This window comes from Sciurus vulgaris (assembly GCF_902686455.1).
Source record: "Sciurus vulgaris genome assembly, chromosome: 12".
Taxonomy (NCBI): Eukaryota; Metazoa; Chordata; class Mammalia; order Rodentia; family Sciuridae; genus Sciurus; species Sciurus vulgaris.
The window spans coordinates 100,907,487-100,923,732 of NC_136473.1; the positions used below are offsets into that span (position 1 = coordinate 100,907,487).

A 16,246-nucleotide genomic window follows, 5' to 3' on the forward strand; every position below is an offset into this window, starting at 1 on the left:
ACCGTCTCTGCTGCTCTCCAGGGACAGATCCGGCTCCTGGCCGCAGGGACTCCTCTCTGCCCTGCCGCCGTGGGCAGCTGCTCTCCAGGGCTCCTGCAGCCCCAGAGAGATATGGTTGTTGCAGTTGTTGGTGGAGAGGGCCAACAGTGGGTGTCTGACTTGGGGGCTGCAGGACTGGGCCTGGGGGATACTGAGCCCACAGGTCTCCAGAACCATAGTTCTTGAAGAAGAGAGTGGTTCTCCCTGGTTCCCCTTCCTGCAGGATCCAGAGAGTGCTGCCTTCCTGCGAGGCACAGGGGAGGTGGTTTTCCTTGAAGAGGGAGGTGTTGGCACCCAGCCTTCGGGGAAGAGAGAAGCGGCTGGCTGCTGGGTTGGGCATTGGGCAGAGGGCTCTGCATGGCTCTGTTGCAAGGAGGACGTGCAGACAATTTCAGGAGACTTGTGGCTTTCTATAACTTGGTCTGGTCTGCCTGGTCCTGAGGGCCCAAGCTTCATGGAAGATGCTGTCCTGGAAGGAGCCCAGGAGTCCACAGGGTGGGTCCAGTGACTTCTCAGTTCTGGTCCAGGTTGTTTCTGGGACCCAAGGGAAGTCCTCTCAGGTTCCAGTTCAGGAGGCTTAGGGACAGCATCTTCTCTCAGAAACAGAGTCCCCTCAGGTGTGCATCCTCTGCCTTCTTTCACCTCATCTCCCTCCTCCACATCATCAACCCCCTGCGGGGCCTCAGGGCCCCAGGACGACTCCATCTCAGCCTTCTTGGACTGCTTGTGGCCTCCTTGAGGCCTGGAGCCCCGCTGTTGGAGGCTGCTGCCTCTGGGCCACCCACCTGTCCTGCTGGGCTGAGAGGTCCCAGCTTCCTCACTGTCTGTCCGGCAGCCGTCTGAGGTGTCCGTACTGTCCAGGGTAGAGTCCCCCTCCTCAGGGCACATGGTGGTGGCTCCAATGTGGGTTTCCTGGATCCATTCTGAGTGGGGCACTGGCTCAGCAGGGAAGAGATGGAGTGGGGAGCTGAGGCCGCGGGAACTCTGGGGCTGCAGCACCACCTCCTCCACTCCACGGGCAGCCTGCAGTCCCTGGGGCACCCCAGGGCCGGGGGGCACCTTCCCCTCAGCAGGGTGTCCATCCTGAAGACACTGGCCACAGGCTCGGCACTCCCCCTTGCTGCCCCATGGGGCTGGTGGCACCAGGCGGGCCCTGCGGTCCAAGCCACCCATGGACCTGGGGAACGCAACCTCGCCCACGTCCCGGTTAGTGTAGTGGGTGACATGGGGCTTGGAGCGCAGTGGCCCCTGGCCCGCAGCCTGCAGCACTGTGCTCAGCACCTGGCGCTGGCGCTGCTGCAGCCGCTCCAGGTAGCGGAACTCAGCCTCACAGGTGGTCTCATCCTCAAAGCGAACGTGAGAAGGGGACGTGCCCTGCTTGGGCCACTGCCCACTGCTGGACTCCCCGCGGGAGCTGTCACTCACACTCCCATTCTGCAGGCTGTCCCTGCAGGCAGAGGCCATCCTGGGGGCTGGGGCTGGGCTGCTCTGGCCATCTCTAAAGAAGAAACAGGAGAGAGGTCACAGGTAGAAGAAGGATGGGGGCAGGAGGAGGTGCCCCCCAGGTACACCTTGGCCCGACCCTCACCACACCACTGGGGGACAGTTTCCATGGTGCTCCAGGGTTGCTATGACCCACAAGGTTACCCCAAATCAACCTCCTGGGGCGTCAAGGCCAAGCACTGCATTACAGGCCCATTCTGATTCTGACACACGGCACCAAACAGAAGCCACATAATCTGTCATTGCTTCTGTTCCCACTGTGGCCTGGCTGGGCCTGAGCTGAGAGGAAACATTGTTAAACCCAGGACTGTAGAGAGGGAAGACGCCCCGGTCCTCTGTGTGGCTGTGTTCACGGGGCCTTTCTGGTCGTGAGGAGCTGCAGAACGCAGTCGCCTCTGTGTTCACAGCCCTGCGTTGCAGATCCAACCAGCTGCATACCAAAGCATTTCCAAAGGATGACTGCGTCCCTACCACACACGGGGAGATCTTTCTTCATGTCACTACCTCCTAGACACTGTAACATAACAACCATTCACGTTGTATTACGTGTTAGAATCAACCTACAGATGATGTGAAGTGTACAGGGAGAGGTGTGTACGTAGGTCATGTGGCGTGTGTGTGTGTGTGTGTGTGTGTGTGTGTGTGTGTGTTGCTGGGGATCAAACCCAGAACCTCCTGCACACCACTAAGTGCCCTACCACCGAGCAAAATCCCAGCCCCAGGTTATAGCCAAATGCTGTGCCATTTTATATCAGGGGCTTGGGCATCCAAGTTTTGGTATCTGAGGGGGATCGAGGAACCAGTCCCCCACGGATGCCCCAAGGGTACATTCACCCGCACATACGGTGAAACCCGTTGGAGGAAAGGGCATTTTAAGTGCTGGGAGTCTTCACGGTCATTAGCTCTGGCTCTGGGAGACACGTAGCAGGGGTCAGGTCCTGCTCAGCAACAGCAACAGCCCCTCCCCGTCTCACACCAGGCCCCAGGAGCCAGGAAGCTGGAGTTTCAGGCCACTGTGCAAACAGGCCCAGGCCCATGGCCAGTCTCCTGTCAGAGGCACCTGTGAGCACCATGCTCCCCTCCCCTTCCCAGCCTCCCCCGACTCCACTGCTAAGTGGGAGCCACTCTTCATCCCTCACCACCTCTCACACCACAGCGGGCCCCTTCCAGCCTCTCTATCTCCTCCTGTCTATAGTCCTTGGGTGCACAGCTTCCCTCACACACACCCCACAGGAGGACCCAGGATCCAGCTGATGGTCTTTGGGGTGAAAATACAGGCCCTCCTCTTCCTCCCCACCTTCCTCTCCAGCTCTGTATCCCCCACCCACTGGCAGGGCCTCCAAGCTCCTGCCCTCTTCACCCCACATGGTCCTCCTGCCATTGCCCCTGGAATCTTCCTTCTTAGCTTACATTTGGCTCCTACCTGTCTGCATTTCTCTGCTGCAGAGAAACCATGTGTGATGGTTAATTTGATGTGTCAGTTTGGCTGGGCCACAGTGCCCACAGATGTGTCCAAACACTATTCTCCGTGTTCCTGAGAAGACTAACATTTAAATCAAAGAACCTTGAATAAAGTAGTGACCCTCCATAGTGTGGATGGCCTCACCCTACCAGGCCTTAAGAGAACAAGGACCAACATCCCCTGAGCAAGAAGGAATTCTGCCAGCCAGCTGCCTTTGGACACAGACACAGCAAAGCCCTTGGTCCGGCCTGCCGGCATCCTCCACAGGTTTTACAAGCTTCCACAAGTGTGAGCCGGTTCCTTAAAATAAACCTCTGTGTGGTTCATCCTGTTGGTCATGTTTCTCTGGAGAACCCTGATTAGTACCCCACGATGGTGTCTCCCGCCCCAGAACACCTGCACCACCCATTGGCTACCACAGACTCAGAAGATGCTGGGGCGACCTCTGTGGAACAGCAACCTCAACCCCTAGAGAGAAGTCTCATCGCCATGCAGAAACTAGCCCCAGGGCACAGGAGGACACCCTCCCCAGCCAGTCCACCCAATACAGGCAAGGCCCACCAGGGATCCTGCACATACCTTAGAAAACCACCCCTGTAAAGACCCCAGGGCCAAGGCCCTGCTCTGTTGACGGGATGTGGGCTGTAAATTCTGGCAAAATAAATAAAATAAAACCAACCGCAGCTTTCAAGGCTGTTCAGTCCTAACCCAACAAGGGAGGCCCACATCAGTGTCCTTGACTTCTACATATGAGATGGTGAATTGAGCTACCCCAGGATTTACTCTAAAGGGAGAAACATTTTTGTTCTAAAAGAAGGAGTGAAGGAGTATCATGTGGAGTGTCTTTCAACTTAATTTTTCAAACCCAGAGGCCCCCACCTCACCAGCAGTGGTAGCAACAGTGCAAAGAGGCCTGTAAGTGCAGATCGAATGAGGCACACAGAAAGCAAATCCCACGGCAGCTGGCCATCCCAAGACAAGGCCAGCAGAGACCCCAGCAGCCACCCCTCCAGGACAGGATTCTGGCCTGAGCTCAACACCCCTGTTGTGGTCCTGGAGTTGTGTTTCCTTCGCAAGGAGCCCCTCTCCGGGGTGATTTCTATAATGGTGCAATGTGTGGTGTTAAGCTCTACAGAGTCTTATGCAGCTAACACCTACGCAGGACAGCACAGTGCACCCTCTCAGCGTGCCCACATGAGCTGCCCTCTTGGGATTGAGAACACCAATCTAGGTGTGCCTATCCCCAAAATGGCAGGAGTTTTGGCTTCTAGGGGTTGCTTAATTTCTATGTCGATTTACTTGTAGAAAATGCAGCTGCTTCCCCATCTTCACCTCCAGAAAAGCCCTGTGTCCAGGCTTGCCCAGCCACCTCCAGCCAGACTCAGGAGGAAGGCCTTCTGGAGGCTGCTCTGGGCGCCCCTCCTCTTCCAGCAGCTCTTGCCAAGCGGTCAGGGCCTCCTACCTCTAGCTGAGGCCTGGGGCCTGTGTGGCATCCAGTGTTGACTCTGCCAGCCCTCTAGGGCCATCTGACAGAGCGTGACCTTTAGCAGCAGCTGCGGCAAGCCATCTGGCTTGGAGTTTGCAGCTATTCCCTGGGAGGATTCCCCAGTGCTGCCAAGTCACGATCATTCTTTTCTGGACACGGCAGCTGCTAAAGTGGGTCACCTTGCATTTCTATAGCATTTCCATGGCCAGGAAAAAGGGAACCTTCTTTAGGCTAGTGACTGGGGTCTTAGTGAGTGGCTGGAGTAAGTGGAGACGAGGAGAGCCCAGGAGGGTGTGTGCACAGGCCGTCTGCTTGGCAGATAGTCTATTCTGGCTTTCCCATCCCACCTAACACCTGCAGGAAGCAGGACAGGAGGGGTCCTTTAAATCAGGCTTCTCCCTAAGTATATGTGAAGAACAGGATGTCTCAAGGAAGCCATGCTAAGTGACCCCTGACCAGAAGAAAAGACAAGGGATAAAACATGGAAAGAAAAGGGTAGACTATTGTGCACATCTTACCAGGATTTAGGGCCTTCGAAGCCCTTCTCCTAAGGGCCACAGTGACATAGTGACACTGAACACAGAGCCTCTGGTCCTAGTGGTCAATGGTCCTTGATGGTCCTTATCCTTTACTTATTTTTTTTGTTGGTGGCACTGGGGATTGAACCCAGGAGCATCCTATCACAGCTATATTTCCAGCCTTTTTATTTTATTTTTGAGACAGTATCTTGCTAAGTAGCTGAGGTTGGCCTTGAACTTGTGATCCTCCTGCCTCAGCCTCCCAAGTTACTGGAATTACAGGCATGTGCCACAGACCCAGCTGGTCCTTTAGCCTCTAATAAGCAGGCTCAGCACTCTCCATCAAAGAATACATGGCCCAGTTTCATAGAGTCCTCACTTCCTCTGGTGTCATGTGGTGATGGAGACAGACCCAGCATGCCCACCAGGCCAATGAAGTCACAGGCCTTGGGGTATAGTGGTCCTGCTTAGCCTGGCAAGATCTGGCAAGGCCCACAGGAGGCTCAGGAGCTCTGTGAGGGCTGGGTCTGGGTGTGGAGAACTCTCTAAGGTGTGAGCAGTTCTAGAAGATGCTCCATACACAGAACAGGCACGGTGATGGGGGTGGGGTATGTTACTCAGGGGTAGTCACTTGTGTCTGAAAGTTCTGGAAGCTGCTCTTCTTCCATCTTTTCATCCCTGATGAGGTCCTGTTCAGCATCATGAAATGAGGGATAATAGTCAAGTTTCTCCTCCACGGATCTGTATGCAACTGCCTGGTGGACATCGCCAGCAGATGCTCTAAGACCAAGTCTGCCCCTGCACCTAGGAAGCACCCTGGCTGGATCCCGCCAAGTGCCTGGATGCGAGTCAGACCCTGGGCTGTGTCCTGAATGCTTCCCACCCCCAGGTAATCAAATGATTGGTAGCTAGAGCTCACAGTCCTCTGGCACTCACAGAATGCTAGGCACTGTTGTGAACGCCTGTATTTTAGCTCACATACCCTCACGATGACCCCGGAAGACAGGCACTATTATAATATTTATAATATTATTTATAATATTTGTGGATAAGGAAACTGAGGAAAAGAGACCTCCCAAAGGTGCACAGCTAATAAGGCAGAGCCAGAATTCGAACCCAGCTAGTCTGGTTCTGATGTTACCACTTCTTTGCTGCCTTATTGAGCTGGCTCACTCTGGTTCTTGAGGAATTCTGTGAGGTCTCCACACTCTCCCCCCTTGTACCTCCTACCAGGATCATGGTAACAGCCTCCTATCTGTCCTAGTCTGCCAGATCCCATGTAGCCCTACAGCCAGAATGCATTACTGAAATACAAATGCAACCGTGCCATCCACTTGCTTAAAGTCCTTCAGTGGCTCCTGGCTATTTATTTATTATTAAGAATCCAAGTTGTTCATCAGGCTTGGAGGCCTCACGACTGGCCTTCGACAAGCTCTCCAGCCTCCCCACCAGGCAAGAGTGTCCCTGCTGCCTAGTTGAAACTCCTGAGCATTGTACTTCCACTCATGGCTTCTGCCTCTGGGATGTTCACCCCTGCCTCCCTCATCTGCCCAGTGAATATCTAGATCTCTTTCAGGTCCCGAGAAGCCATATCTTCTCAGAGTCTCATCTGTCTTTTTTAGGTGGAGTTACAGACTTCCAGCTTGTCACACACATTTTTTCCTCTCCTACACCACAGTCCACAGGGGTGACTATCTGTCTGGCTGCCTGGAGACCGTAACCTCCATGCCCCCAAGGAGTTCAGGTCACGGTTCATTCATCTCAGTTTATGACACTCTAAGCCCTCAGTACCTGGGTGCTGACCGACCCAATGACCACCGCAAGTGCCTTACATGGAAAGCGCACACACACAGGAGGGAGGAGCCTTCCCTGTCATGGTCCTCCCAGGCCAGCCTGGCTCCAGCCCCACTCACCGGCTGCCCTGAGCAATGGCGGGCACGATATCATGGTTGGCACGGAGGGGCTGGGTCCTGGCCTTCATGCGGGCATGCTGCAGCAGATGTTTGGCTTCCTCATGCCTGGCACTCAGCATGGGCTCCGGCTTGGGACCAAAGGTCCTGCAGGGTGGCACACAGGCCAGGGCGGGCGGAGGAGGGATTAGAAGAAAATAACACAGATTAGGAGGGGTTTAACAGTGTCAAGCACCAGCTCAGTCAGGAAAAGTCCCGCATGTGTGCCTCTTCCTCCAGCTCCTGGACAGAGGAACCCAGACTGGGGCCTGGGGTCTGGGAATGGCCCTGAGCGGCTCCAGATGAGGGGTGGGGAGTTGGCCTGGCCCTGAACATCTGCTCAGGGACTGAAGGCCGAGACCCAGGAGGATCTAGAAAAGGGTAGGGGAGTCTCCAGATTACTCTATTGTTCCTTCCCCAGGCAGACAGCAGGGGTTGTCTTGGGGAGGAGGGAGGAAAGGGCCTGGGGTTGTGGGGCTGGGCCTGTGCCTAGACAGATGGTCTTGACACGCATCACCTCCTGTCTCCTTCTGGCCTCAGCGCGCACACACACACCCACTCAAGCACACACAGCTCCGCCAGCTCCCACTGCAGACACAGGACTCAAGGCCTCGCCCATCACAGTTCCAGCCCTTTGGGGGAAGGACATTTTTACAAATCCTGTTGTTGCCTTGCCTTCGACCTAATCCAAACCTGCACTGAATCAGCCCAGGGCTGACAGGCTCAGAGCCGAGGGGTTAGGCTGGACTCAGACCAAGTCGGCAAATGGCTCAGTTTCCATAATAACAAGGGTCCTCTGGCAGTCTGCACCACCTGCCAGATGTGCTGCTGCCCGGGCCAGTCCAGAGCTGCAGAAATGACAGCTGCCCTTTCCCAAAGCTGCCTCCCAGGCAGTGACACACCACCTGTGCTGGGTGACAGCCCACAACCTCCCCATGACAAGACGGTTTTCTCTGCAGAGCCCGCTCCCCGCAGCCAAGCTGGCCAAGGGCAGGTGTTCTCTCTGCTTGACAGATGAGGGTGTCCAGTGCAGAGAGGACGCTGGCACACTGCTCAAGGTCGAGCATCAATTGAGAGCAAGCAGAGCAGAGCAGACACAGCAGCCTCTGCCTCCGGCGTCATTCACGCATCCTGTCCTCTCCCCTCGCTAGGGCCCCGAGAGGTCGAGGATGTTTGTGGCTGAAGTCAGACACACTCTTTGATGTAATTTTAGTGTCCTGTCACATATGCCTGGCTGTCCTCATAGGGAGGGGTTCACAGAGCAAGAACTCGGGCAGCTGGAGGCTCAGGCAGCCTACGGCCCACACACCCCACCCCATCTGCCATGTGGGCAAAGGGTCCTCCTCCTGACTGGGGGATGGAACCAGGCAGTTTCTGGATGACAGACTTGTGGGAACAAAGGCACAGCTCTGGTTTCCAGGAGGAAGGGCTCCTCAGGTCATCCTTGGCAAGCTCAGGCAGACGACAATTTTCTTTTTCTTCTCCTTTTTTGCATCTGACCCTGCTTTGGGGCCACAGGGGGAGAGAGTGGTGGCACAAAGGCACCGTCAGTGCCTGAGAACGCTGGCAGGGCCCAGGCACAGCTTTGGAAGGAGGAGGGCTTCGCAGAAGTGATGTGAAAGTGAATCTCCAGGCCCGCTGCCCCGGGAGGCTTCCTTTGGCAGGAGAGGCCTCCCCTGCACAGCTTCCAGAACCAGCAGCAGCTCCTCCAACGCAGCTGAGAGCAGCTGTGCTCCCTGGGGTTCCTGCTCCGACAGCAGAGATAATGAGGCTACCAGCCCGGTGAGGTGCCCCTGCAGCCGCGGGCCTCTGGCTGTCCGCCCGCACGCTCGGAACCTTCCGGTGACAGCTGTGGTTCCCTGGCTGTCGGAGGGCATTTGTCACAAGGCCTGGTGGGCAGGCAGGAGGGCCTCTCGGCAGCTGGCCAGATGCTGCCAGGATCAGCCTTGCCCCCAGGTTTTTAAGCCATTTTTCAGCTTTGCTGTTTCCTTTCTGCTCCGCCACTCGGGGCTGGATTTCCCCGCCCCCACCCCCATCAGCTGCTCTGCTTCAGCTTCTGGCAGACAAAGCTAGTTTCTCCGCTGATTAGCAAAGCAGACTTTTTAGGCGCCCGGAGGCATCCATGCAGTAACGCACTGAGCAGGAAGAGTGGCAGCCACCTTCAGATTGCAACCAAGGTCGGCAGAGCCGGCAACTCCCAGCTGCTGTGCACCCTGGAGAGAGAAGGTGGTCTTCCTTGAGAGGCAGGGAGCAAGTAGGCTTGGTGTGGTGGGGCTGAGCCAGTCCCTAACTGCCCACCACCACAACCCCACAGGAAGCCACGTTCAGACCTCCATCTGCAGATTTTCTGACCCTGGCTCTGCCCAGGGCACGTGGCTTCCAAGCCAAATCCTTCTATCATGGACGATTAGACACAACCCCAGCTCTCAGTTCCCCTGGCGATTTCCCAGACGCGCCGGGGCAGCCTCAGTGGGGGCCGGCAAAGACGATTCCCACCCAAGAAGAGGCAGCTTTTGTTGCTGTCACGAAAGCTGGGACTTCTGTGCTCACTAGCTCTGTGTGGGACATAGGAACAAGGTGGCTGAGAGGTGTTCCTCCCTGGGCCTCAGTTTCCCCATCTGTAACTAAGGGGTTTGGAGAGGGGAGAGGACCCTCACTGCAACCCTGTGAGTCTGGGTCTTTGACCTTGTCACCTATTTGTGTGGTGGGGGATCCTCTCCTGGGGTGCCCATGCGGCGGAGTTTTGGCCCTCATGGAACTGCAAAGCCTACAGAGAACTAATTGCTGGGACGCATGGCGTTCTGCTAGTGTCCAGAGCCCTCCCTCTTCCCTCCTGTGTCTCTAGGATGAGGGCAGCATGTCCCCCCTCCTGGTCTGTGGTCTAGGCCAGGTTCCTGGAGGACAGGCTTCGCCAGGCCTTCGCCTCCCCTCACAGCCAGGTGGTCAGGAGAACCACCACTCCTCTCCCAGCCGAAGAGGTCAAGGGGACAGAGCAGCCTTTTCCCGCAGCCACCGTAATCCTGGATTAAAATGAGGAGCTCCAGTGAGTCTGGGTTTAACCCTTGCCTCTCAGGTGCATGCAGCTGGAAATCCTAGGGAGTGGAGAGATCTAACTTTCCAGACTCCAGGGCGCAGCCCATTCATCTACCCACAGAACCTAGCTGAACATTTTTCTTGGTGTGTGTTCCATTTTTGTATATTTTAAAGCTTTAGATGACCAAGGACAGAGCTCTCTTCTACTGTCTCACTGTGCCAGAGGATCAGGTGGGCAGGCAATGGATTCTGGACAGTGTGCTCCATGAGGGCAGGGACTCACAATCATGCTTAGTGGCACAGGTGACTTCCTCCCAGGTACGCAGGACCCTGACAGGACAGAGCCTAGAGTGGCCCAGGGGCAGCTGCCTGATTCCCAGCTCTCAACAGTCACCTCCTACCTGTGCCACCCTGTCAGGCGACTTAAGGGTGAAGCTCCATTTCACTTACCTGTTAAATAAAGGCTCGGCCGTTAAGAGCATCGCTTGCATCACCAGCACCCACGCCTCCCTGAGCAACGGATGGAATCCCTGATCGTGAACTAAAGTCACCTGCCACCGAGATCACGCTGTTTTCCGCAGAGGGAAGGCATGTTTGAAAGCAACAGAAATCTTGCAGCTAGAGAGGGCTTTGCAGTTTTGCTCTGAATTTTCAAAAGTCTTTGAGAGGGCAGCTTGGAAAAGGTGCTGCCTATGGACCAGGGGAGGTCAGAAGCAGCAGAAGGGACCCGATGCCCAGATGGTAAAGAAAGAGTGGGTCCTCAAGGAAAAGGCTGCTGGAAGGATGCACTTCATTTAGCATTTTGGGGGGACCTTGGTGGAAGCCTGTGATGCTTCCCTGAGACTTGGACTTCTGGGGAGAATCCTGTCACTGTCCTAAAAGTGGCCAATGAATTCCCTGCTGAGCACCAGGAGGCAGCCAGGGTACCCTGTGGTCAGTGCTGCCTGGGCTCAGTGCATGGGACATCCTGGCCAAAAGTGGCAGCATGTGTCTGAGACACCACACTGCTTGGCTCTGGAGGGCATCGGGGGCCTTCTTTTTCTTGGATTTCAGACTAGTTCTCCCCAAAACGAGTGGCTCTGGGTAAATGAACTTAACTTTCTTGAGCTCCTTCACTGGTAAAGATCAGAACACAATGACTTCGGTGTGTGCTTGTGGCGAGTCCTTGTGTTTGAACGTTCCAGGTAGCACTGGCCTTGTGCAGGGCTTTGGGGTTAGCTTCCTTCTCCACAGAGGCTCCAGAACACTAGAGGGAGCGGTTTAGTAGTCAAACACCATTGAGCTGTTACACTTCATTATTTTTCTTTTTCACTTTAGTCTTGGTGAGACTGGATGGTAATGGATTTTCCTCTATGCCTACCTGTCTGAGACCGTGGAGCAGCACAGGAGTGACTGGGGGGTACGTAAGCAGGACAGGCAGGGTTCATCACTCTTAGTGACACCCCTGCCCTGGGTGGTCCTTGGTTATGGGGCCAGGAATCCTGGGATGGGGCAGGAGTATCTCTTCTGCCATGCTTACCCCAGGACTCATTATGACCCCCTGATACTAGGGCCCAGAAGGTCTGGAACCTGACCAGTGCCTCAGAACCATCTCCAAACCTCCTCACCAGGCCCCTTGACTAGGCACCAGGCCCTGAGACGCTGCGCCAGCCCACGCTCCAGGAGGTAAGATCATCCTGCTCCTGGGGGGAGGGGTGTCTCTACGGTCCAATTAGAATCACAATCCCAGGGTTCTCCATAAGGCCTCCACTGCCGGAGAGTCTCACCCACACATTCCGCCTCAGACGATCCCAGGCATTCCTGCAGGCCTCGCCCATCTGGAATGTCCCCTCCTGTTTCCATTCAGACCCTCGCAAGCCCGCACAGGTCCAGCCCTCGGTGAGCCCTCGCTCCTGCCTGCCTGCCTCTGCCAGTTTCCTGAGCCCCGGTTCTGTGAACAGCTCAGCACCTGCCCCCAGGAGCTCTGGGAGGAGAGGAAGAGCTGTGGCTGCAGCTGGTGCAGGCAGTGGGCAAGGAGAGCAGAAGTGGGCAGTTCTACCTGAGATCACACTGACATGCACACACAGTGCTTGGATGCACACACAGTGCTTGGCTCAAACAAGAGTCTCTGTGATACCGTAATATAATAAACACACATTTGGTCATTGCCTCTGGTTCCCAGCACACAGCTCCTATAACCTTTGGAAGCTCCAGAGTGATAAGCTTGACTTTTGCAAGGCAGAGAGCCTCCACAGAGACCAAGCCAGGATTAGAAGGTTGGGACTTGTGGCCCTACCCCCAACCCCCAGGAGGGGAGAGGGAGAGGGAGGGAAGACTGAGTGGATCACAATCAGCCAGTGATGTAACTAAGTCTGCCTACATACTGAAGCCTCCATCAAACCCCAGAGGACAGGGTTTGGAAAACTTCTGGACAGCAGAACACATGGAGGTTCCCGGCAGGGGGTGCACCCAGAGCAGGTGAAAGTAAGGCACCTCCTCCCACAAACACACCTGGCCAGCCAGTGCGTCTCTTCCAAGGATATTCATCTCTTCCCGCAGGGAGAGGAGATGGACACCTAGGAATCTTCTGCTCCAGCGCTCTAGCCGGAAGACAGCTTGACCTAGAGCTGCCTCCTTCCCATCCTCCACAGCAGATCAATCATTAGAATCATGAGAGCCCCTGTAGTGTCCCCCCAGCTCCACACATGCCCGGTCCGGACTTGAATCAGGGCCACCTGGGCGGGCACGCAGCATGCCTCTCAGTACAGACTGCTGCCTCAGGGCCACCCAGGCACTTGCAGCAGCCAGACGCCCTGTGGTGTGGGGTCTGGGGACAGCCTGCACGGGCTGCTGCTCCTCTGGATTCACCAGTTTTGCTGGTGCTGAGTTGATGTGGGATCCTCCCGCACTCTGCAATCCCAGGATGTCTCTCAGAGCCTCCAGGAAGGCAAGAGATGGAGGTGGTTGTGGCCATTTTATAGAGAAGAACATTTTGGTTCTAAGCCCCTGGACAGGAGTGACAGCACAGCCATCGGCTGCCAGGCGTGGATGAGGGCAGAGGCTTCCCAAGCACAGCCCACGTCCTTGTCCACCCGCCTCTCTCCAGTGAGTCCAAACCCAAGCAGCGACCCTTTACCCTCCCTGACACCCCGCCTCCCATCTCATCCTCTCCCCTCCCATCAGGATCCCACCACCTGAACATCTCAGGAGACACTCAGGAGACAACGAGCTTATTCCATGGAGTCACCTACACCTCTCTGCCCATACCTGAGAAGATTCCAGGGTGGGGGACACAGAAGACGTCCAGCTCCCTAGTCCAAGGGGTGGCTTATGGGTGTGGGTGGGAAGGACAGTTTGTGGCTGTGAAGCACAGTGGTCTCTGTCAGTGACCCTGGAGCAGCACATAAGGACTGATATTGGGATAAAACAGGAGTGCAGGACCTTAGCATATACCTGCACATCAGGCTGGAGAAAAGCAGCTGCCAGCCTGCTCTTGGGACTGGTCACTGGGATGGTCCAGTCCTCTGGGACCATCTTAGTAGAACATCTTAGTAGAACGGGATAACACTGAGTTCAGGAATGGAGGTCTCTTCCTATCTGACCCTTTGCATTTAAGATCCTGGATCTTCAGATGGCTTACCTCAATGGCTGATTCCCTGGGACCACCCCCAGCAAATAGGGCCAACCCCCAACCCCAAGCACTAATTTGGGCTCTGCAGTCACCTGCATTTCATGGGCTTCCTGTCCCATGACCTTATAGAGCAGTAACAATTATGGACACAGTACAGTCCACAGTCCGTGTTGGGTTAACCTGGTCACAGTGGCTCTCTGAGTGAAGCACTGAGCTGCACGAATGCTGAGCTTGCCAGCATGTGAGGCAGGCCGCTTACCCCTCAACCCTGAGAAGATCTGAGGGGGCTCACCCCTCACGAAAAGGTCCTGCCTTTTGCATGTCCTGACCAATGTCCATGACAACCAGCCCAGTCTCAGAGCACTTCTCTGCTGGGGGTCCTAAACCACTTAGTATGGACAATAAGTCCAGGACTCTAACCTGAGTGCTCCTGGGGTAAGAGCTGAGGGAAGTACACCTTACTTCAAGGTGTAAAGTCTGGCTCTGTAGAAGTGACATCAGCAAATCGCTTAAGGGAGAGATGGAGCCTACAGTGTCCCTGGGACACTTTTTTGTTCACCTAGAAGGCTCAGGAATAGAGCCAGATGAGGAGCCTCTCAGAGGGTCTTCCAGGCAGACATTTCTCCCTCCCTGAATCTGGCATGTTCCCTGGCCCTTCAGCCTGGGCATCTGCCTAGGGGACCTGACCCTCACGCCACCTCCATGTCCCTCTCTGCTGGGCATTTTAAGGGGACATTTTGTTAGTGTTTGAGTGGGTCCTAAAGCTCACTAAGATACCTCTCCTCCCCCGTCCCTGACACACTTACATCATACATCTCACACACACACACAAACACACATCATACAAACACATGCACATGACCCCTATTCAAACTCTAGAATGTAGCCCAGGGCAGCAGATGGCCTGGCAGGGTAAGCCATCGTCAGAAGCCCCAGTCCTGAGAGTTCCAAACCAATACCCCCGGCTTAGGCCTAAGGGAAAGTCCCCCCTACATGGTTGAGGTCCTCCTTTAAAATGAGAGGGTTTTATCAGCTGTGACCCAACGTGCATACAGGAGCACTGGCTTCTCTTTTCAACAGACACCTCTGAGCCAAACCCCAGGAGCTGCACATTTGAACCTTCCCTGGGGACTTTCTCCGCCAAAGGCAGGTTGGGGTGGGAGGAGCAACCTCAGGGGAAGGGGTCCCGTCTCCATAGGACACAGGTGCACCTGCCCAGGCCACTTCCTCTGAGGGTTCCACAGGGAAGATTGGGTGAGGACAGAAGGAGGGTCAGGGACCACAAGGAGTATCACCGGGGACCACAATCCTTTCTGCAGTCACAGTCCTCATCACTGGCAGGGTCAGGTAAGAAGGAGACAAGAGGCTGACAACAGTGGCCACAGAGGAGGGAGAAGAGACTTAGGGGCCAGACATCCCTCTTTCCACCAGACCTGTAGTCAAGCAGAAGCCAAATCTCCTGACTGGGCAGCCCCTGCTTTGTTACAACAGAGTACAGGACCAAGGGCCGCTATTCATATGTTGAAACCTTCCCCCCAATGTGATTAGGAAGTGAGGGCTTTTGGGTGATTAGAGCATGCTGGCCTCTTTCCACCCTGTGAGGATGCAGTGAGAAAGCAACACCTATGAGCCAGGAGACCCGCCCTCAACAGACAATGCATCTGTTGGTTTTTGATCTTGGACTTCCAGCCTCCAGAACTGTGACATACACACTTCTGTTGCTGTAAGCCACCCAACCTATGGTATTTTGTTACAGTGGCCCAAATGGACTCAGACAGAGGTCCTGGCCACATTTTCTGAAGGGTTGATCAAACGAAGCAGAATTCATGCAGGGAGCGGCCTGCTCATGAGGCAGCAACAATGCTGACCTCTGCCCTCAGCAAAAACCACAAGACCCTGCAGAGGCTGGCATCGCTGTGCAGCTGGGGAAAAGGGAGCCGCTCCCAGCCCCAGGACCTCTCTCAACCTCATGTGCCAAGAGTCCGGCAAAGATGGTGGCTATAGCTGACCTCTGCACAGGCATGCAGGGGCTCGGGCTGTGGTGGCCCCTGCCACACCTTGTGCACACTCTCCTCACCCTGCCTGTCTCGGGACACTGCCTGTGGAGGACAGGTGTCCCCACTTCCCCCACCACACTCCAGCAGGTCCAGCTCCCCAGAACACTGGTGGAGGGGCTAGAAAAACGTCTATGCAGGCACCATGGGGAGGCTGGAGGTGGAGACCTTGACCCTGCACACGCCCTTGTCTAGGAAAAGAACAGGCGGAGTGCAAGCTTTACGCTCATGTACTCTCCCTAAGGTGGTCACATCCATTACCTGTTTCCTTAGCCTTACCACCACGCTGTGAAGTACCCAACCACAGTTCCCCCACTTCACTGATAAAGAGACAGGCCTCGGCAGGGGAAGTGCCCCCAGTACACCCAGCAGACAAAGCTCTTTCCACACCTCTGTGCCTGGTATTTTGCCTGAGTAGCAGGTGGGTGGGCAGCAGCCTGGGGCACTGGGGGTGACTAATACTTTCTATGGGGTCTCACCAGCATGGGGGTCTGCCTGCTCTCTGGCTTTTGCAGTCTCCTAGTGTCCTGGTGCAGAGGAAATGGAGGGACAAGTGAAGAAGGAGGGAGGGGAAATGCAGGCTCTGAACTCT

At 55.6% G+C, this 16,246-nt stretch overlaps 1 protein-coding gene and 1 long non-coding RNA gene across 3 annotated transcripts in view; one reads left to right on the top strand and one right to left on the bottom strand.

Annotated features, from left to right (window-relative positions):
- The window catches only part of KIAA1614, a 32,300-nt gene that overhangs the window by 11,538 nt on the left and 4,516 nt on the right, over positions 1-16,246 (bottom strand). For both annotated transcript variants that reach the window (XM_079105911.1, XM_079105912.1), the window contains exons 4-5: positions 6,922-7,065; positions 3-1,537 (exon numbers count right to left, since the gene is read on the bottom strand). In XM_079105911.1, the coding sequence (XP_078962037.1) occupies positions 3-1,537; positions 6,922-7,065 (1,679 nt within the window). The remainder of the gene's footprint in view (positions 1-2; positions 1,538-6,921; positions 7,066-16,246) is intronic.
- LOC306641088 lies at positions 7,079-16,243 on the top strand. The gene is made up of 3 exons (XR_013758017.1): positions 7,079-11,389; positions 11,541-11,655; positions 11,837-16,243. It is a non-coding gene; the product is annotated as an uncharacterized lncRNA (long non-coding RNA).